Below are 23,733 nucleotides of genomic sequence, written 5' to 3'. Positions count from 1 at the left end.
AGCAAACTCTGTCCAGAAGTTCAGTGAGGATCTCTGAATGATCCAATGTTGACCTAAATGACTAATGATGAAAAATACAATCCACCTGTGTGTAATCAAGTCTCTGGCAACAATGCAAAACGTTATGTTTGGCGTAAAAGCAACACAGCTCATCACTCTGAATACCCTATCCCCACTGTCAAACATGGTGGTGGCAGCATCATGGTTTGGGCCTGCTTTTCTTCAGCAGGGACAGGGAAGATGGTTAAAATTGATGGGAATATGGATGGAGCCAAATACAGGACCATTCTGGAAGAAAACCTGATGGAGTCTGCAAAAGACCTGAGACTGGGACAGAGATTTGTCTTCCAACAAGACAATGATCCAAAACATAAAGCAAAATCTACAATGTAATGGTTCAAAAATAAACATGTCCAGGTGTTAGAATGGCCAAGTCAAAGTCCAGACCTGAATCCAATCGAGAATCTGTGGAAAGAACTGAAAACTGCTGTTCACAAATGCTCTCCATCCAACCTCACTGAGCTCGAGCTGTTTTGTAAGGAGGAATGGGAAAAAAATTCAGTCTCTCGATGTGCAAAACTGATAGAGACATACCCCAAGCGACTTACAGCTGTAATCGCAGCAAAAGGTGGCACTACAAAGTATTAACTTAAGGGGGCTGAATAATTTTGCACGCCCAATTTTTCAGTTTATGATTTGTTAAAAAAGTTTGAAATATCCAATAAATGTCGTTCCACTTCCTGATTGTGTCCCACTTGTTGTTGATTCTTCACAAAAAAATACAGTTTTATATCTTTATGTTTGAAGCCTGAAATGTGGCAAAAGGTCGCAAAGTTCAAGGGGGCCGAATACTTTCGCAAGGCACTGTATGTGCATGGAACAGAGAGAAAAAGACAGGATTTAACTCAGGGATGACAGCAAAGAAGTGGAGGACACATGTAATCCTATAGTGAATGAAATAATATTTAATAACTTTCATCTGTTGGAAGGATGTCATAGAATAGAGAAAGATCAAGTACCAGCGATATAGAACAGAGAGCGCAAATGAGGAGGGTATGATGGAGAGGTGAAATGTGGAAGAGGATTGGCTGTTTTTGAATGATAATGAAAGAAAAGGGAATGAGTGCCTCATCTGAAGAAGGAAATAGAGGATAAATAAATATTGACTAAAAGGAAAGGAATTAATGGAGGAAAAGAGGGTCCACCAACATCACAACTCTTCAGAAGAAATGAGGGGATGGAAATAACCATTACTGCTTGTTGGTCTTTTTCACCAAACATGCATATTTAGACCCATATCCAGAGTGTGACGTGTGCTCCGTCTCCAGCCTCTAGGTCACCAGACTGCTCATTATGGCGCACACCTGTAACCATCGTTACGTGCACCTGCGCATCATCAGACTCACCTGGACTCCATCACCTCCTTGATTACCTGCCCTATATATGTCACTCCCTTTGGTTCCATCCCCGGGCGTCATGGTTTCTGTGTCATGTCTGTGCGTTGTTCGAGGTTCTTGGTTTGTATTATGTTACGTTTATTTATTAAAACACTCACTCCCTGAACTTGCTTCCCGACTCTCAGCGCACTCGTTACACACAGGGTAATACCAAAACCAGGACAGTGAGAATAATTCAAACCCAGAGTTTAGCAAAATCCTACCTAGGCGACATACAGTAAAGCCAACCTATTGCATTTGGCTGTAATATAGTGAGGAGGTTTAACTGCTCATAAACTACAAGAAACAATAATCATATAGTAGCTGTAATGTCATCATCTGCTGCGTTTTATTTCAGGGGTCATTTATGGCCTGATATATTTACATAAAACTCTTTTAAATATTATGTAACACCAACCATTCGCTAACTGGAGCATCCCAAATTGAGCATAAATCTGTGCTAAAAGCCCATAAAGCAATCACGACTTTCCCCTCTTGTAAAGCAAGAGAAGTTCACCTAATGGCTCTCCAGGGCTGCCAGGGAACGATTTGACTGTTACACACAGCAAAAAGTAATGGACCTCCTAGACAGACAGTGTGGGAATGATTAGAGTGTTACACATAGTTAAAGTTAATGAGGCTCTAAAGTGGGCCAGGTATGATTTGACTGGGGTGAAAACAGTTGACCTGAACACACCTCTATAGTAATAGGCCACCCCGGTGACAGAGGAATAATTTGAGTGTTTACAAAAAGTTGACAGCCAGACAGGCAGTTTTATGCGAAGGCGGTTTGATGACATGTATAAGATCTCCATTAATAGTGTGTCTGGTGACAGACAGGGAGGGACAACTGAGGGATAGAGGGATGGAGAGAGGTGTGAGCCAGAACAGACGGAGAGATGTCTGGAAACCAAGAGGTGTGCTGTCATGGCTTCCGATGTGTTGTCTTTGTTAAATCACCTTGTCACACTAACATAGAGGAGCTCACTGTGAAGAATCTCTTTCTTTCAACACCATAGACAAACTCTGAAGGTGAGTGAGGATAAAGATTAAAAGGGTAAGAACAAATTCGTTGTACGTCATTGTTGTTTGTCAAACTAAGTTGAACCCTGATTGTCCCCCTTGACAACTTTCAATCAATAACTGTGAGAAACATCTGTGGAATCAAAGCCTTATGAGATTTACTGCACATAAACAGACCTGCACACAGCTCATTGTTGTCAAGCTGACAGTCAGTGTGGACCTCAATATCCATGAGATGACATTCAGTTTACAACCAAAGCCAGGACTCCTGGCCAGAGGTTGATGACCTCATCACTCACCTGATGCTCTGTGATTGGAGAACGTCTGGGTCAGTGGCATTGAGCAAGGCCACAAAACTGCCCAGGGGGATGTTCTCCATCTTAGTGACCTGGAGGGGGTCAGGAAAGAAGACGGGCCCCTCGTTGACGTCCAGGACGGTGATGTGTACGGTGGCCGTAGAGCTGGAGCCGTAGCCCACATCTGGCACCAGGGGGTCCTCGTTCTCCACCTTGATCAGCAGCGTGTGGAACACTACACTCTCATAGTCCAGAGGCTGGGGGGAGAGGAAAGAAGTGAAGGAGGTGAGAAGAGAAAACATGTAAGGAACAGAAGGGAGACAATGGATAATAAGACCGGTAGGACAGCAACAAAGAGGTGAAGGGGAGAGAACATTTTTAAGAAAAAGTGGGAAAATTGAGGACAGCAGCAAACTGAGTAACGAGCCAAACTGCAGTGTGCTAGAGAAAGAATATAAAATGTTAGTAAGGTTACAGCTATTCTGTAGTCCTGTATCCTATATATTTTGCTAAATTGTATGGATTTATTGGAATAATGAGAGCAATAAAAGCTATGAGTGTTACAGGATCTTTAGTGTGCAACCTGCATGTTCATATTTCCAGTGAATAGGCCAGATTGCGCAGAAATATCACCATCCACCCGGCCTGTTATAATTAAGTGATAATGCCCGAGAAGCCTGTGTTTGGAGGATATATTGGCACGGGTGTTGTTTGGCCCAAGACCGTGCCAATATTTCCTCCAAACATCGACTTTGAGGGCATTATCACTTTAAAACAACGGGTTACCAACATATTCAAATAATGATTGACATATTTTCATTAAAAGCACATTTTCATCCTTCCACAAGATATAGTCCCGACACAAATTTAGGGTTGCTAGAGAAGTGACCCAGTCGTTCAGTCTTTTTGTTCTGTATCTATGGAAACAACCCAGTCGTTCATTCTAAATGTTCTATTGCCAAACTGGCTGGCAAGGTTCTTATCCCTTGCTTGCTAGCTAGTCAACTACGGCTAACTTACAGTCACGTCAAAAAGTTCAGACAGAATAACAAAAAAGTAGCTGCATTTGCATTTGTTTAAGCTTTTTTCTAGTGACATTTATTTAGATTCATCCATAACAATGAGCTAATGAGGTGCGATTTTGCCTGGCATAGAAAATGTGCTCACTCGTCAGGACACTGTTGTTTAGAGGAGTTCGCCAACAACACAGTTACAGGAACACAATCACTTCAAACTGAAGCTGGAAAGCTGCCAATTAGCTGTGTTCCGTTTGACCTTTTTTTCAATTGAATTTCTTTGTATAAATCCATAAAAATGATGCCAGCTGATTCATGATTTCGACCGGCTGAGAAATGCTGCCTGCCTTTCTGTCTCGTCCTGACTCCCAACACGTTCATTACTATGGGACAGATGGATATCTAATTTGAATATTGAAACAATGTTGTAAATGTCGGAGAGACAGACATTAAGGTTTATACAAATCTCTGTTAAACTAAATGTTAGTCTAAAAGAAAGGTGAGATAATGTCTAGATGCTTTTTATAGTGGAGATCAAGTTTATACATTGTCTGGCTGGGCTGATGAGACAGTGGATTGTGCAGTCAGATGGAACAGAGTAAATAGGCATTTTAACGTCATAGATTTAGCTGGTGGCAACTTGTGGAAGGGACACCAGCTGGAATGCGGTTTTAACCAATCAGCATTCAAGATTAGACCCACCCGTTGTGTAATGATACCACAAACAATACCTGTTTTAGCTCATTCATCATTAAGAGGATTGAGAGAGATAGAGTCATTTGAGAGATAATTGAGAGAGATATTTGACCCTTTGCTAAGCCCCGCCCCCTATACTATTGCAACCTCGGTCAACATTTTCCAGGGAAGCCCAATTTCCCTTTCAAACCACTATAGCAGGGGTGTGAAACTCAATTCCCCCAGGGGCCACAATCGGTGTTCACAGACCGCACTTAAATACTAATATATTTCCTTGCCATCAAAATCTGCAACAATTCAATGCTTTTGGAATTTCTGATGATCCCTGACTGTCTAGCTTTTGTCGCGATGACTGTTACCAAGCTGGACAGAGTGAAGAGTCTGTAAATGTAGGTCCATTATTTTCAATTGACCCCATCCATTTTTAGACATGTTGTACTTTACTTAAAAAGGTCAAGTTTTTTCTGTGAGCCAATAGGGTAACCAAGGTAACCATGGAATGTTTTCCCCCAAGGCGAGCGGGCTGTGACATTATATCTAATACTAACTGAGAGTATTGTTTTTTTATACAATCACAATGCTGTCAAAGTGTGTTGACATCATTTTGAATTTTGAATAGCTCCCTGTGTGTTTATGCTAGAGACGTACCTGTAGATCAATACCCTCTTTATGCCGACATGGGGCTTGTGAAAGCAGTGTTTTTCTACACATAGGAGGCTCTGAATGCACTGGGCATGAATTCAAAGCTATTAACCATTTTTTGGAGCTAACAGTGCTATCAAACTGTTTGCTGATGTCGCCAGTAGATGAGAGAATTATATTCCTAATATAGGCAATTTACAGTATCTTGCCAATAGAGGGTGCCTACAGAAATTATTCACACCCCTTGACCTTTTCCACATTTTGTTGTGTTACAGACTGAATTTAAAATGGATTAAATTGTCACTGGCATACACACAATACCCCATGTCAAAGTGGAATTATGTTTGTTTTTTAATGTTCCACAAATGAATACAAAATTAATGAAAAGCTAAAATGTTCTGAGTCAATAAGTATTCAACCGCTTTTTTTATGACAAGCCTAAATAAATTCAGGAGTAAAAATGTCACTTAACAAGTTACATAAGTTGCATGGACTCACTCTGTGTGCAGTAATAGTGTTTAACATGATTTTTGAATGACTACCTGATCTCTGTACCCCACACATACAATTATCTGCAAGGTCCCTCAATAGAGTGGTGAATGTCAAACACAGATTCAACCACAAAGACCAGGGAGGTTTTATAATGCCTCACAAAGACCAGGGAGGTTTTATAATGCCTCACAAAGATCATGGAGGTTTTATAATGCCTCACAAAGACCAGGGAGGTTTTATAATGCCTCACAAAGACCAGGGAGGTTTTATAATGCCTCACAAAGACCAGGGAGGTTTTATAATGCCTCACAAAGACCAGGGAGGTTTTATAATGCCTCACAAAGACCAGGGAGGTTTTATAATGCCTCACAAAGACCAGGGAGGTTTTATAATGCCTCACAAAGACCAGGGAGGTTTTTAATGCCTCACAAAGAAGGGCACCTATTTCTAAAACAGCAGACACTGAATATCCCCGGTGAAGATATTAATTACACTTTGGATGGTTTATCAATACACACAGGCTTCCCTCCTAACTCAGTTGCCAGAGAGGAAAGAAACCGCTCAGGGATTTCACCATGATTCCAGTAGTGACTTTAAAACAATTACAGAGTTTAATGGCTGTGATAGAACAAAACTGAGGATGGAACAACAACATTGTAATTACTCCACAAACAAACCTACTCTGAACAAAAATATAAATGCAACATTTAAAGTGTTGGTCCCAATGTTACATACTCAGAAAACGTCTATTTCTCTCAAATGTTGTGCATACATTTATTTACATCCCTTTTAGTGGGCATTTCTCCATTGACAAGACCATCTATCCACCTGACAGGTGTGGAATTTCAAGAAGCTAAACAGCATGATCAGTACACATGTGCACCTTGTGCTTGGGACAATAAAAGGCCACTCTAAAATGTGCAGTTGTATCACACAACACAATGCCACAGATGTCTCAAGTTTTGAGGGATGCTGACTGCAGGAATGTCCACCAGAGCTGTTGCCAGATAATTGATTCATTTCTCTACCATAAGCTGCCTCCAAAGTCGTTTTAGAGAATTTGGCAGTATGTTCAATCGTCCTCACAACCGCAGACCATGTGTATGTCATCGTGTGGGTGAGCGGTTTGGTGATGTCAACATTGTGAACAGAATGCCCCATGGTGTCGGTAGGGTTATGGTATTGGCAGGCATGAGCTACGGACAACGAACACAATTTAAATTTATTGATGGCAATTTGAATGCACAGAGATACCATGACAAGATCCTGAGGCCCATTGTCGTACCATTCATCCGTCGCCATCACCTCATGTTTCAGCATGATAATGCATGACCCCATGTCGTTGTACACAATTCCTGGAAGCTGAAAATGCCCCAGTTCTTCCATGGCCTACATACTCACCAGACATGTCACCCATTGAACATGTTTGGGATGCTCTGGATTGATGTATACGACAGCGTGTTCCAGTTCCTGTCAATATCCAGCAACTTTGCACAACCTTTGAAGAGGAGTGGGACAACATTCCACAGGCCACAATCAACAGCCCAATCAACTCTATGCAAAGGAAATGTGTCACGCTGCATAATGAAAATGGTGGTAACACCAGATACTGACTGGGTTTCTGATCTATACCCCTACATTTTTTGTATATGTATATCTGTATTCACAGTCATGTGAAATCCATAGATAATGGCCAAATAAATGTATTTCAATTGACTGATTTCCTTATATGAATTGTAACCCAGTAAAATAAAATCGTTGAAATTGTTACATGTTGTGTTTATATTTTGGTTCAGTATAATTAACAGAGTGAAAAGAAGGACACCTGTACAGAATACAAATATTACAAAACATGCATCCTGTTTGCAACAAGGAAATAAAGTAATACTGCAAAAAATGTGGCAAAGTGATTAACTTTTTGTCCTGAATAGAAAGTGTTATCTTTGGTGCAAATCCAATACAACATTACTGAGTACCACTCTCTATATTTTCAAGCATATCGGTGGCTGCATCATGTCTTGGGTATGCTTTTAATCTTTAAGGACTGTGGATTTTTCAGGATAAAATGGAGCTAAGCACAGGCAAAATCCCAGAGGAAAACCTGGTTCAGTCTGCTTAAAAACTAAAACACAAAGCCAAATGTACATTGGAGTTGCTTATCAAGAAAACAGTGAATGTTCCTGAAAGGCTGAGTTACGGTTTTGACTTAAATGTAATTGAAATCTATGGCAAGACCTGATAATTGTTGTCTAGCAATGATCAACAACCAATGTGACAGAGCTTGAAGAATTTTGAAAAGAATAATGGGCAAATGTTGCAGAGACTTACCCAGAAAGAACCAACAGCTGTAATCACTGCCAAATGTGAATCTAACACGGTGTGAATACTTATGTAAATGAGATATTTCTTCATTTAATTTTCACCAAAAAAATCAAAAATGTCTAAAAACATGTTTTTACTTTGTCATTATGGTTACTGTTGGTAGATGGGTGAGAGAAAAATATGTGTGTAATCCATTTTGAATTCAGGCTGCAACACAACAAAATGTGGAATAAGTCAAGGGCTGAATATGAATACTTTCTGAAGGCAACATACATTCAGAGAAAAATAATCATAGCTAACTAGCATGTTTTCAAAGAGAGCTAGCTAATCAGCTAGCAATGCAACAATAGTATAATTTCGGGAATCAAAAAAGACTTCAATGGGCTCTGTTTTTCAGGTGTCATAGTATTTAGGGTGTTCACTCAATGCTCTAGAATGTAGGGGGGAAATTGGTCAATTTTTGCTAATAAATGAATGTCAAAATGTAGTTTTCTTTGTACTATGCCATTGTAAATCACATACAATTATTCATTAGTTTAATCTCTACAATATTACAACCAATATTATAACTATAATATAATGCTTGTACTTAACAGTGTTGATGAAATAAGAACGCTAGTTTGTTATGACCATTGCTAGTTTAGACTGTGCCGCTCTTGGTTGTAGCTTTCCCATTTTCGGCATTGGGAGATGGCAACATTTGGAGGTGTTTCTGCACTTTGGACCAATAAAAATGATACACTAATCATTTTCATTTTCATCTCCAGATCCTTGGCTTTCATTGGCTATATTGGTGATCAATCTAAGTTGAGAGGGGCAATGGGAAAGACTCAGAAATACACCATGAAAACTGGAACAGAATGCTTTCATGAATGGTAGATATTGAAATTCAATCTGCTAGCTTAGTAAATTACTTCAGGGGTAAACATCCTACATAGTTGTGAGTGCCCCTATTTCACTGTTCAATTATTTAGCCATTTAAATCATGTCTTTTTTTAATGAAAACTCTCAGTTTTTCCATTTCCCTCATCGGATCCATGGGTTTTAAACATAAGCTTATCTGAGGTGTTGGACTCGACGACAGTTGCTATCCACAGGAGCTCTAGAATTGGTTGCCCAAAATTCTGGGGCAGGGCTTAGCAAAGCGTCAATTGAGAGAACTTTAGGGCCCTGTGGTTACCTTGACAACAGAGAGCATGCCCTCGTTGTTGTCGGGGTTGGTTTGGATTTCGAAGTTCTGAGTGGGGTCACCGTTGATGATGGAGTAAATGGCTCGCCACGCCCCCGTCGCCGGGTCATCTCTGTCATCCACCGTCAGGTTGACCGCCACACCTGTGGAGCCCTCGTCCACATTGGCCTGGAACTGGAGGGACAGACAGAGACAGAGGGATGAGACTGGTACACACTTGTGTCATTATAGAGGTATTGACCTGGACACATTGAGACATTACTGGTTATCACACATTTATTATAAACACGTGGTTTCTATTCAATTGCCTGGAACAAGACACACAGACATTACTGGCCAACACACATACAGATAGCAGACGTACGTTCAACAAGGGAAATAGTTTGCAAAAGTAAGCTAAAGTTAACTAAGACATTCCATTTATAATGTGTTAGCTGCTTGTGGGTTCACCGTAACATTTTGGAATGTTCATTCAAATCGTTCAACAAATTGTTTCTTACTGTAGTAACATGTTCACACTTTCAGTTGGACAATGGTTTAACCTTGATTTTAGGTTTTAAAAAATAAGGGATTTTATCATTAATAATATACATCATCATCATCACCTCAGTGGACTTGGGACTGACAAGTGAGGAATAGAGTATGGTGTTTCTCAAGATAGGTTGCCCACTCTAAATCCCGCTCGCCTCAAATGTGACTCACATCTAGAGGCTATTAAAAGCATAACGTTTTATCTCACTTACATCATTTACATCTCTTAAGTGCTATTGAGTTGAATCCAGTGTCAAACTCCTCTCCCTCCTCTCTCTGGTTCAAGAGCTTCAAGTGTCCACATCACGAAGGCTCTATCATGGTCCACACACACCAACACAGTCGTGAAGAGGGCAAGACAACGCCTCTTCACCCTCAGGAGGCTGAAAAGACTTGGCATGGGCCCTCAGATTCTCAAAAAGTTATACAGCTGCACCATTGATAGCATCTTGACTGGCTACATCACTGCTTGGTATGGCAACTGCTTGGCATCCGACCGCAAGGCATTACAGAGGGTAGTGCGTAAAGCCCAGTACATCATGGGGCCGAGCTCCATGCTATCCAGGACCTCTACACCAGGCGGTGTCAGAGGAAGGCCCTAAAAATGGTCAAATACTCCAGCCACCCAAGTCATAGACTGTTCTCTCTGCTACCGCACAGCAAGCTGTACCGTTGTACCAGATCTGGAACCAACAGGACCCTGAACAGCTTCTACCCACAAGCCATATGACTGCTAAATAGTTTGTTAAATCGTTAACCAAATAGCTAGCTGGAGTATCTGCATTGACCTCTTTTGCATTCACTTTTTTGACTCAGAGTATATGTGGTCAGGGGGCACTGACACTGTGTCCCAAATTAAAATTAGAACTGACCAGGTGACTGACCGGGTGAAAGCTACAGTATGATCCCTTATTGATGTCACTTGTTAAATCCACTTCAATCGTGTAGAAGAAGGCAGGTGAAAGAAGATGTTTTAAGCCTTCAGACAATTGAGACGGATTGTGTATGTATGCCTTTCAGAGGGTGAATGGGCAAGACAAAAATATTTAAGCACTGAGACTGTCCGGGGTGAAGAAGCACTGAGACTGTCCGGGTGAAGCAGCACTGAGACTGTCCGGGGTGAAGCAGCACTGAGACTGTCTGGGGTGAAGCAGCACTGAGACTGTCCGGGTGAAGCAGCACTGAGACTGTCCGGGGTGAAGCAGCACTGAGACTGTCCGGGGTGAAGCAGCACTGAGACTGTCCGGGGTGAAGCAGCACTGAAGCTATCTGGAGTGAAGCAGCACTGAGGCTATCTGGAGTGAAGCAGCACTGAGGCTATCTGGAGTGAAGCAGCACTGAGGCTATCTGGAGTGAAGCAGCACTGAGGCTATCTGGAGTGAAGAAGCACTGAGGCTATCTGGAGTGAAGCAGCAGCAGCAATCCATTTTTTACATGTAAGTCAGCAGGACTCAACCAACAAAAACTAGTTTGTGTGGAAAGAAAGAAATACAGACGTGCATGCATGCAAGTGGGCTCTATCCTATGCCCTTCCCACAGAATCTCCATTTGTTTCTCATTGTCACTCCTACCCTATTGTTGTAGAGAACCCTTAATCTGATTCATATCAGGAATGTATTCTGCTTGGCAGCCACTTTGTTGTAGTGTGCATTGTGAAGCAGAGGAATACTCTAGGAGCCTTAATGCATCTAGCCGAAAGCAATTCCCTCTCTCTCTGTCAGGACCATTATTGTATCACAGTTTACAGAGTAATCTATCAGGCACACAACGCCCTGTTTAAGGACAGTGCTGTGTTCCAGATGATGGTGTTTTCTGTCAGGATGGTATTTTGGGTCACAGATTACCGCTCGCACTTTCCAAAACCATGCATTGGTTGTTGGAATAGAGCCCTTTCAAAAACAAACTTTACACAACTCAGTCATTTAGGCTACAGAGGACAGCAGCAAAATGTTCTTCTAAAGGAGAGAAAGGAAGAAAAATTAACAGAGAAAAAGAGTGAAAGAAAAATATACCTGGGGTAACACAGCTAGTTTACAAACCTAACCCTATTCTAATGTTAATCCTCAAACGGCATCCTCAATGGGAGGGAACATGGCCTGTTGCTAAGCACCATGACATCCTGTTCTATGGCTGCTTTCCCCCTGTGATTACAACAGTTACACACTACTTACACGCTGATTAGCAGGATAGCAGGCTGCTGTAGCTGCAGACCAGACCCCAGCCTCCCTCCCTCCCCAAGAACCCCTGTGGATCGTAGCGCTGCGGCTGTGCGGTGCACCGCGGAGAGGGAACATTCCCATTCCACAGGCATAAGACAACCCACAAAAGCCATTACCACAGACAGAGCACGGAATCAGGGATGTCCCACTGATCAGGGATCCCTGAAGAATTCTAATAATGAGCTGCCTTGAATATTCGTCTGCTTAAATAATGTGGTGATTTTTGTTGCAAGAGTAAATGGATAGCCACACTCCTCCAGTGATACTTTGAAACGGCCTCTACGAATAGTAAACAGGTTTTTGGGATCCTTCTTCAAGGTGCATTGAAAGATTGGAGGAGGACAAATTGTTAAAAGCACGCACACACACACACACACACACACACACACACACACACACACACACACACACACACACACACACACACACACACACACACACACACACACACACACACACACACACACACACACACACACACACACACACACACACACACACACACACACACACAGAAAGATCACTGGCCATTCGGGTTTCATTTAATCATCTCAAGCAGCCATGCGGTCAGAAGGATGTATTCAATCTCTGTCGCCCGTTACCACTGAGCCCCTGCCCTGCTACTGATAAGACCCCAATACCTCTGAGGACACAAAGTAACCAGCGGTGTGAGAGGATGAGGGAAATAACCACTAACTCAGACTGGCCCTGGTGTGTCATACACACACACAGACAGGGTGTGTGTGTGACCGCGCGTGTGCATGACCCTGGGTTCTTGTTTTGTGTTCTTGTGGTGTGTGTGTGTGTGTTCTTGTGTATATCGGAGAGAGAGACAAACAGCCCCAGAACCAATTATAGAGCAAGGGAGCTCTGTTAACACACAGTGAAGGGATGACAGGTCAGTAGTGGCCAAACCAGGGCAGTTCAATGCAGGCCAGAGGAGAAACACATACACCCTCTGATTTAACTTAGCTGCCTGCTAGGGATTAGAGCCATACATTCACCAGCTGTCATATTGGGACTCATATCAGCTGACTGGATGATCCCATTGAGGTGACCTTCTGATAACAGTTTGACAGCTCTTTAATGTGGTGAACACTAGCACTACTCATTTCATATGATATGGGCCCATCACAATAACAATGTCCCTCCGCCTGTAACCTGACACAACTGTAGTTCAACAGACCATCAACAGGTGAAGGAGGGAGGAAGCAGCCACTCTGAAATCCACCCACTGAGCAAAAACTGGCTGACTCAACGTTGAAAATCAATGTGATGACGTTGAATCAATGTGGAAAACGGATTGAATTTGAAAAAAGGAATCAACGTAAAGGAATTTCATATTTCTTACACCCAAATTTTAACCTCAATTTTTTTTCAAAAACTAAACGTTAAACTGATGTCTGTGTCCAGTGGGCAGAGATTTTCTTTAGGGCCATCATACAATGCATACTTCTTGTTTACTATGAAAATGGCCTGGTATATCTCTCTGTGCATTTCCCACTTGTTACTGACAATGCATATTGATCTAATATGGGGATATAATGGGAGCAGGGGGTCAATATCAAACCTCATTAACACCACTTTGGAAATGACTTCCTATTTCTTTTCAACTTTTCCAATCATTCTGCGCCAGCTGGCACTATGAGCCTGTTGGAAGCCAACGACCCTGAATGTATTGCCTTTGTTGAGATATCCACTCTATGTGCTGTCAATGACCACTGCCTGTATGTCTGTCCCTGGCCTTCCTCTCCACATGTGAATAGGATATGGCGATTGGCTGCTCATCCTGCATTAACGTTAATAAGTGGAGTGAAGAGGAGAAAGAAAATCTCTCTCTCTCTCTCCCACTCTCTGCTCACAGTGATAAAAAACTGTACCGTCACACACTCATCATACTCATCTTTTTACACCTCCACCATCCCTCCTACTCGGCAGCCCACCCTCCCCCCATCATCTGACAGACCACAGAAAAGAGAGATAAACTTACAGTGGTCCCGGACAGTCAGACAGAATGGCTTATGAATTGAAATGTGGTTTGATTTGGTTGGTCTGACAGAGAGACAGCCATGCAGGGAGAGAGTACAGCAGAGCAGCTGTTCATTTGTCCTAATGGAAAGTGCTTTGTGACATCTCTGTGGCATCATAGATTGAGCTGACAGCAAACACACAGTGCCATGTCACTTTAGTCCCTGAGGAGACAACACTATTCCCCTAAGGAGCTGTGACATCACAGCAGAGGTGCAGACTCTTAAAGGGACAGTACGTCTTTCTACAGACAGTGTTGTTCTTTCTCTTTCTGCTGGCTGGCATCATCTGACCGGTTCCCCTCTTTCCACTGAGATTCTCTGCCTCTAACCATATTACAGGGGCTGAGTCACTGGCTTACTGGGGCTCTTTCATACCGTCCCTGGGAGGGGTGCGTCACCTGAGTGGGTTGAGTCACTGATGTGATCTTCCTGTCTGGGTTGCTGTCCCCAGTCCACCTGGCCGTGCTGCTGCTCCAGTTTCAACTGTTCTGCCTTATTATTATTCGACCATGCTGGTCATTTATGAACATTTGAACATCTTGGCCATGTTCTGTTATAATCTCCACCCGGCACAGCCAGAAGAGGACTGGCCACCCTACATAGCCTGGTTCCTCTCTAGGTTTATTCCTAGGTTTTGGCCTTTCTAGGGAGTTTTTCCTAGCCACCGTGCTTCTACACCTGCATTGCTTGCTGTTTGGGGTTTTAGGCTGGGTTTCTGTACAGCACTTTAAGATATCAGCTGATGTACGAAGGGCTATATAAATACATTTTATTTGATTTCACAAAAACAATTGAAAAGCTCCCAAAGAAATATCCTATGCTTGAATTTGTATCGTTATTACTCTAGTTTGATACACTACTACTACTTTGATAGGATGATTCATTTGAACAGTGCATGCTTCTTATTCACATCTGGGTAGCTAGCAGTATGTTGAGAGAAAATATTCTCCTACATGCTAAAATATCATTATTCCCAGGCGCAAAATAAAAATCTTATTAATCTTTCAGCAGTTCTCTCTCTTACCCAGTCAGCTTGCTTATGAAAGCTGCTTATCTCATCTGATTGATGTGCATCCTTCAGACAGAATGAACACCTAAAATAGTTTGTGCGCAGACTCACTCACATGTGCACACACACGCATACACACACACACACCCTATCTCTCTCCTACATACATGGGCCAAGGAAGTTAATGAGCATACCTGCACTATTATTACATTTGAAGAGCTCCAGCTCAAGCTGTTCCCATAGATACACTTCAGCTGAACATATGGTACATAAAACTGCCACTGCCTTTCAAATGTGATTAAGTTAACACAGTTAAATTGGCTTTAGCCATTGCATTTATCTAGAGAGTGAAAGAACATCTATTCTCAACGACACTGCGTCATATACTGTAGTCAAACATCAAACATTTGAACAATATACCTGCTTTAGAAGTACTGCTCAATAATAACCTATCCTCACTCTTAACACCACTGACTCCCAACCACCCCTACAGCACGTCCACAAACACACCGCACACATACAGTACCAGCCAAAACGTTTGGACACACCTACTCATTCAAGGGTTTCTCTTTATTTTTTTACTATTTTCAACATTTTATAATAATAGTGAAGACATCAAAACTATGAAATAACACATATGGAATCATGTAGTAACCCAAAATGTTTTAAACAAATCAAAATACATTTTAGATTTGAGATTCTTCAATGTAGCCACCCTTTGCCTTGATGACAGCTTTGCAAACTCTTGGCATTCTCTCAACCAGCTTCATGAGGTAGTCACCTGGAATGCATTTCAATTAACAGGTGTGCCTTGTTGAAAGTTCATTTGTGGACTTTCTTTCCTTCTTAATGCGTTTGAGCCAATCCGTTGTGTTGTGACAAGGTAGGAGTGGTATACAGAAGATAGCCCTATTTGAGAAAATGATGTATAAACTACTGCCAACTCTTTCCTTAACCTCATGGAAAAGACAGGCACACAAAGAAGAAGTTCTACATCACACAACTTGGGTTGCAAAGCTACCGCTAATTTACCAAGGTTACCTGATGTCACACCCTGATGTGTTTCACCTGTCCTTGTGCTTGTCTCCACCTCCTCCAGGTGTCACCCATCTTCCCCATTATCCTCTGGGTATTTAAACCTGTGTTTTCTGTCTGTCTGTGCCAGATTGTCTTGTATGTTCCAAGTCAACCAGCGTGGTTTTTGCGGTTCCTATTCTCTTTCGCTAGTCCTCTCGGTTTTGACCCTTGCCTGTTTTCTGGACCATTCTGCCTGCCCTGACCTTGAGCCTGCTTGCCACACTGTACCTCCTGGACTCTGAACCGGTTTTGACCTTTTGCCTGTTCACGACCATTCTCTTGCCTACCCCTTTTGGATTATTAATAAATATCACAGACTCAAACCATCTGCCTCCTGTGTCTGCATCTGGGTCTCGCCTTGTGCCCTCATACCAGAATCTTTGGTCATTTTGGTAATTAACAGGTAATATATGGCAATTTATGGTAACTTTGGTCATTCATACTTGAATAACTTTTAAAAAATGTATTCCTCTTTTAGTCTGTGTTCATGAGTTTCTAGTGGATAGACCATATTGTTCAAGAGAAAATAGCCAAATTAATGAAAAAAGCATCTAATCAACAATGAACTCTGTACCTCTTCCAACTATTGACTTATTTTCTCAAGTGCTGTCTGGCAGCAAAACATTTACAACAAAGATATATTGACATAGTAAAATAAACAAGTGTGTAAAAACAATAGGATATTTCATGCTGAAACCCTAAAAATAAACACTTGGTACTCACTGAGTTGATGGTACATACAGTTGAAGTCTGACTTACACCGTAGCCAAATACATTTAAACTCAGTTTTTCACAATTCCTGACATTTAATTCGAGTAAAAAATTCCCTTTCTTAGGTCAGTTAGGATCACCACTTATTTTAAGAATGAAATGTCAGAATAATAGACAATTATTTATTTCAGCTTTTATTTATTTCATCACATTCCCAGTGGGTCAGAAGTTTACATACACTCAATTAGTATTTGGTGGCATTGCCTTTAAATTGTTTAACATGGGTCAAACATTTTGGGTAGCCTTCCACAAGCTTCCCACAATAAGTTGGGTGAATTGAGTCAGGTGTGTCGGCCTCCTTGCTCGCACACGCTTTTCAGTTCTGCCCACACATTTTGTATAGGATTGAGGTCAGGGCTTTGTGATGGCCACTCCAATACCTTGACTTTGTCCTTAAGCCATTTTTTCACAACTCTGGAAGTATGCTTGGGGTCATTGTCCATTTGGAAGACCTATTTGCGACCAAGCTTTAACTTCCTGAATGTTGTCTTGAGAAGTTGCTTCAATATATCCACATCATTTTCCTCCTTAATGATTTCATCAGTTTTGAAGTGCACCAGTCCCTCCTGCAGAAAAGCACCCCCGCAACATAATGCTTCCACCCCCGCGCTTCATGGTTTGGATGGTGTTCTTCGGCTTGCAGCATCCACCTTTTTCCTCCAAACATAACGATAGTCATTATGGCCAAACGGTTCTCTTTTCTTCATCAGACCAGAGGACATTTCTCCAAAAAGTACAATCTTTGTCTCCATGTGCAGTTTCAAACCATAGTCTGGCTTTTTTATGCCGGTTTTGGAGCAGCGGCTTCTTCCTTGCTGAGCGACCTTTCAGGTTATGACGTTAGAGGACTCGTTTTACTGTGGATATAGATACTTTTATACCTGTTTCCTCCAGCATCTTCAAGGTCCTTTGCTGTTGTTCTGGGATTGATTTGCACTTTTCGCACTACATTTACATTTAACATTTAAGTCATTTAGCAGACGCTCTTATCCAGAGCGACTTACAAATTGGTGCATTCACCTTATGACATCCAGTGGAACAGTCACTTTACAATAGTGCATCTAAATCTTAAAGGGGGGGGGTGAGAGGGATTACTTATCCTATCCTAGGTATTCCTTAAAGAGGTGGGGTTTCAGGTGTCTCCGGAAGGTGGTGATTGACTCCGCACTAAAGTACGTTCATTTCTAGGAGACAGAACCCTTCTCCTTCCTGAGCAGTATGATGGCTGCGTAGTCCTTCTGGTGTTTATACTTGCGTACTACTGTTTGTACAGATGAATGTGGTACCTTCAGGCATTTGGAAATTGGAAATTGCTCCCAAGGATGAACCGGTCTTGTGGAGGTCTACAGCTGTTTTCTGCGGTCTTGGCTGATTTCTTTTGATTTTCCCATGATGTCAAGTAAAGAGGCACTGCATTTGAAGGTAGGCCTTGAAATACATCCACAGGTACACCTCCAATTGACTCAAATGCAGTCAATTAGCCTATCAGAAGCTTCTAAAGCCATGACATCATATTCTGGAACTTTCAAAGCTGTTTAAAGGCACATTCAATTTAGTGTATGTAAACTTCTGACCCACTGGATTTGTGATACAGTGAAATAATCTGTCTGTAAACAATTGTTGGAAAAATTACTTGTGTCATTGTAACGGTTCTCTTGGTGTGATGAAGGAGAGTCGGACCAAACTGCAGCATGTAGATTGCAATCCATGTTTAATCAACAAACATAAACACGAATTAACACAAACACTACAAAACAATAAACGTAACGAAAACCGAAACAGCCTATACTTGTCAACTAACACAGCGACAGGAACAAAGACACTAAGGACAATCACCCACGACAAACTCAAAGAATATGGCTGCCTAAATATGGTTCCCAATCAGAGACAACGATAAACACCTGCCTCTGATTGAGAACCACTCCAGACAGCCATAGACTTTGCTAGATACCCCACTAAGCTACAATCCCAATACCAACACCAAAACCCCAAGACAAAACACACCGCAATACAAAAAACCCATGCCACACCCTGGCCTGACCCAATACATAAATACATAAAGATAAACACAAAATACTTCGACCAGGGAGTGACAGAACCCCCCCCCCCCTAAGGTGCAGACTCCCGAACGCACCTCAAAACAATAGGGCGGGTCTGGGTGGGTGTCTGTCCATGGTGGCTGCTCCGGCACGGGACGTGGACCCCACTCAGTCAATGTCTTAGTCCCCTCTGCTCGCGTCCCTGGATAGTCCACCCTCGCCGCCAACCATGGCCTAGTAGTCCTCACCCAGAACCCCACTGGACTGAGGAGCAGAGGACAGCTCGGGACTGAGGCAGCTCGGGACTGAGGGGAAGCTCGGGAGTGAGAGAAAGCTCGGGAGTGAGAGAAAGCTCAGGAGTGAGAGGAAGCTCAGGAGTGAGAGGAAGCTCAGGAGTGAGAGGAAGCTCAGGAGTGAGAGGAAGCTCAGGAAGGAAGCTCAGGAGTGAGAGGAAGCTCAGGAGTGAGAAGAAGCTCAGGAGTGAGAGGAAGCTCAGGAGTGAGAGGAAGCTCAGGCAGGTAGATAGATCTACCAGATCCTGGCTGGCTGGTGGTCTCAGCATGATCCTGGCTGACTGGCAGATCCTGGCTGACTGGCAGATCCTGGCCGACTGGCGGATCCTGGCCGACTGGTGGATCTGACAGCTCTGGCGGCTTCTAACAGACTAGCAGCTCTAGCGGCTCCGTGCAGACTGGCAGCTCCTTGCAGACTGACAGCTCCTTACAGACTGACAGCTCCTTGCAGACTGGCAGCTCCTTGCAGACTGGCAGCTCCTTGCAGACTGGCAGCTCTGGCTGCTTCATGCAGACTGACAGCTCTGGCTGCTTCATGCAGACTGACAGCTCTGGCTGCTTCATGCAGACTGACAGCTCTGACTGCTCCATGCAGGCTGGCAGCTCTGGCTGCTCCATGCAGGCTGGCAGCTCTGGCTGCTCCATGCAGGCTGGCAGCACCTTGCAGACTGACAGCTCTGGCTGCTCCATGCAGACTGACAGCTCTGGCTGCTCCCTGTAGACTGGCAGCTCTGGCTGCTCCATGCAATCCGACAGCTCTGGCTGCACTGAACGGGCGGGAGACTCCAGCAGCGCTGTAGAGGAGGAAGGCTCTGGCTGCACTGAACAGGCGGGAGACTCCGACAGCGCAGGAGAGGCGAGGCGCACTGTAGGCCTGATGGTGCTGGCACTGGTGGTACTGAACCGAGGACACGCACAGGAAGCCTGGTGTGGGGAGCTGCTACCGGAGGGCTGGGGTGTGTAGGTGGTACTGGATAGATCGGACCGTGCAGGCGCACTGGAGCTCTTGAGCACCGAGCCTGCCCAACCTTACCTGGTTGAATACTCTCGGTCGCCCTGCCAGTGCGGCGAGGTGGAATAGCCCGCACTGGGCTATGCAGGCGAACCGGAGACACCGAGCGCAAGGCTGGTGCCATGTAAGCCGGCCCAATGAGACGCACTGGGGACCAGATGCGTAGAGCCGGCTTCATGGCATTTGGCTCGACGCTCAATCTAGCCCGGCCGATACGCGGAGCTGGAATATACCGCACCGGGCTATGCACCCGCACTGGGGACACCGTGCGCACCACTGCATAACACGGTGCCTGCCCGGTCTCTCTAGCCCCCCCGGTAACCACAGGAAGTTAGCGTAGGTCTCCTACCTAGCGTAGCCCTACTCCCTGTGAGCCTCCCCCCGATAAATTTTTGGGGCTGACTCTCAGGCTTCCATCCGCTACGCCGTGCTGCCTCCTCATACCAGCGCTTTGCCGCTTTCGACGCCTCCAGTTCTTCCTTGGGGCGGCGATATTCTCCAGGCTGAGCCCAGGGTCCTTTACCGTCCAGTTCGTCCTCCTCTTTGGGCTGCTCCTGTTGCCTCTTCTCCTGCTGCACCTTTGGGCGGCTACACTCCCCTGGTTTAGCCCAGGGTCCTCTCCCGTCGAGGATTTCCTCCCATGTCCAGAAATCCTTCTTACGCATCTCCTCTTTGGGCTGCTCCTGCCTGTTGACACGCTGCTTGGTCCGTTTAGGGTGGGTGATTCTTGCAACCCTACTCAAAACCTTCTAAAGGCAGTGGTGGAAAAAGTGCTCAGTGGGAATGCCCATAAGAGCTCCACTAAAAGAGTGACAACATGGAGGGAAGACAACAACCTTAATATGATTTAGTTTGAGATTTAGTCTAAACACCCTCTAGGCACAGTATGTAAATTATGTTAGAACAAAGTTCAGAAATACAGCTTTTTGACTATCCACTTGCTGAACAACTGTTATATGTTGAATGTCAGATAAGGACCAGCTATGGTTTAAGGAAATAACAGCAACTACAATATTTAACTGAATGAAACCGGAGATGACATACCGGTGATAACAACACAGAAATGGCCCTCAATGTTACATGTTTTGTGACAAAGGGAAAAGGCATACTGACTGGATGATGAAAGGTCCAGAAAGGTCTATTTACAGTCCAACAATGTCGGATACTTACATATACATTACTCATTTTACGAAGGGATAGGCTGTAGAGATGCTTAGACACATCCCTTGAAATGTGAACTTGTGGTATCATACAAACAAAATGTGTAACTTCATGAAATGGTACAGAATGACTAAGTTGTTGGTGGTAGGTCTCTATTTGAAAACTAGAGAGACCAAAAGGCTATGAGCTGTTTGAATGGGGACCCTTCAGTGCTCCCTGAAGAGGGGTCTTCTGTTCTCTTCTCAATGCTTCAGACCTGAAGGACGAACAATCCACTCAAGTGTTCATACACTCTAGCCATTTTCAGCAGGTCCTATCATGCCGCATACTGTCCGCCTGCCAAATCATGTCCCCCCATGCGTCACAATGGGATTCAATTCACTTTTAGCGTCCGTGGCTACGTCACTGGTGTGATGAGCTAATGCGTCCCATTTTGGAGGACATTATGTCCAAGTGGATGTTCTTGTCATCTGTGCTATGTAAACAAAGTTGATGTGTTCTGTGACAATTGTGGTGCTAAAACACATTTTGTTTAGCTCAATCATCCCTTTATGTCTGTCTGAGAGTCTGGTAGAATGAGAGGTTACCTATTCATCTCAACATCTAAATGTCATGATGAGATCCAATGGATTGCAGATCTCTTCATACACCATTAGTTAAAATAATTGTTGTACACCCCATGGTCTCCTACCATGACCAATGGACTCTCATGCCAAATGCCTTCTCTTGTCTGAATATGATAGAGAAAGGGAAGGCTAAGCCAAGTGTATTGACTCTCTCATCTACCTTGATAGGTTATACCCAAGGAAAAGACCAAATATGATGTATTTGGATATCTTTGTCAGCACAAAGGATTCAGGCAGAAACAAAGAAGGCATTTGAAGTGGTCCTAAACCCAGATTCCCTCCTGCCCCCTCTCTATCACGCTCTTCTCTCACACAGACATAGACCATTTCACCCCAGCTACAGACAGACATTCCCAGACAAACAGATATCTCTGAGCTAGTGGAGCAATCATGCAGCCCAGTTCTAATCCCTGACACACGTGTGGCAGCCTTCAGTGAGACACAGCCCAGCCCGGATAGAGAGCCCAGCCTGGCCCTGGGTTGGACAGACCTCCATGTCTCAGCCATCACTGTTAATATCATTATCATTTGGACGGCGGGCATATTCTCCTGTCACCACAGGGGAGCGAGGGCACGGATTGGCTGTCAGTCTCCCTGAGTGGCAAGACTGATAAACCAGATCAGTGGCTGCTATGGGACAATGGAACGGGCCAGTCAGAAATTAGATGCCAGTTATCATCCAGGGCCAGAGGGGGGTAAGATGGGAGTGGGAGGGGGGTGGCAGGTGTACATTTTCCCCTTGTACCAGGCAGCAGTGTCACCAGCCTCTCCTTTCTGTGTCACCACAGACTTTAGTTAGGGAGACATCAGAACAAGTAGAGATTATGTCATGGGGGCTGATACTGGGTGTATAACCTTTCCTTATTAGTGTTTTATTTGTGTTTTAGTGCTGTGGATCAGTGGTCAGTGCTGTACTGGAGTAGCAGTTAGACAAGAGGTCAAACAGTGATCAAGGCTGACATGTATAGTGAAAGGGATAGTCCGAGTCCCCTGGTCAGTTAATGGCATTGGTCAATAAACACACACACAGACAATACCCAATTACATACACTGTGTGGAGTAGCTCATTGTGGTATTGGTTGTGGTGTTCTATTTTTACACTATGTGGCCCAAATAGGAACAAGGTTCAACATAAGTATCTGTCAAATATGATGCTTAGATATCAGCAGTGTATTAGGTTATAGAATACATACATAATGTAAGACAACATAAGCCTGTGGCGTACTGCTGTTGGTTTTCATCAGGAGTGGTATTAATCTCCTACTATCAAGCATACATATTCATTCTTTAAATGAATCAGGCGATTCCCAATCATCTTTGCTTGTTTCCACTCTTATAAAAATTGGATTAGTTAATCATTGGGGAGCCCAATCCCCTAAAGATGCTTCACAGAATGCAATAAATTCCCAAGTATGAAAGAGCAACTTAGTCTTAGATGAAAAAAGTTTGGATTACACAGGGTCCTCAGAGAAACTTTGTAAAGAGAATATCAGTGCAGCTCGACAGAATCATGAGTGTGTATAGAATCTGTATGCACCAACCGATGGCCAGTACATGGTCTAAGTAAACCAGGAACACTATGATAGGTTTACCACTGACTCACTGTAACATACTGTAGACTTTCCATCATTAACAGACATGAAACAATTCTGTTCTACGATGACCCCAGCCTGCCTTCCAGCTACAGGAGACAGCACCTGTGTGAGTCAATTTCACTCAGAATCTCTAATGAGTTAGAATCTATATGAACTTGGTAACTGCATTTCAGGGGGATGTTTCACACAGTGTAAGAGAGAAACACAGAGGGGAAAAAAAGAATCCAACTGAACGTTGTCTTTTGAATGGTGTTTACA

General features: G+C 43.5%; 1 protein-coding gene across 2 annotated transcripts in view; it reads right to left on the bottom strand.

The window, feature by feature from the left end:
- Window positions 1-23,733, bottom strand: part of cdh13 (cadherin 13, H-cadherin (heart)) — a 607,588-nt gene that overhangs the window by 119,464 nt on the left and 464,391 nt on the right. For both annotated transcript variants that reach the window (XM_046352466.1, XM_046352473.1), the window contains 2 exons: window positions 9,104-9,286; window positions 2,759-3,012 (listed from right to left, as the gene is read on the bottom strand). In XM_046352466.1, coding sequence (XP_046208422.1) covers window positions 2,759-3,012; window positions 9,104-9,286 — 437 coding nt within the window. The remainder of the gene's footprint in view (window positions 1-2,758; window positions 3,013-9,103; window positions 9,287-23,733) is intronic.

This window comes from Oncorhynchus gorbuscha, linkage group LG01 (genome assembly GCF_021184085.1).
Source record: "Oncorhynchus gorbuscha isolate QuinsamMale2020 ecotype Even-year linkage group LG01, OgorEven_v1.0, whole genome shotgun sequence".
Taxonomy (NCBI): domain Eukaryota; kingdom Metazoa; phylum Chordata; class Actinopteri; order Salmoniformes; family Salmonidae; genus Oncorhynchus; species Oncorhynchus gorbuscha.
Note: the sequence above shows the minus strand (reverse complement) of the source record. Positions and strands in the feature narration are given on the sequence as shown.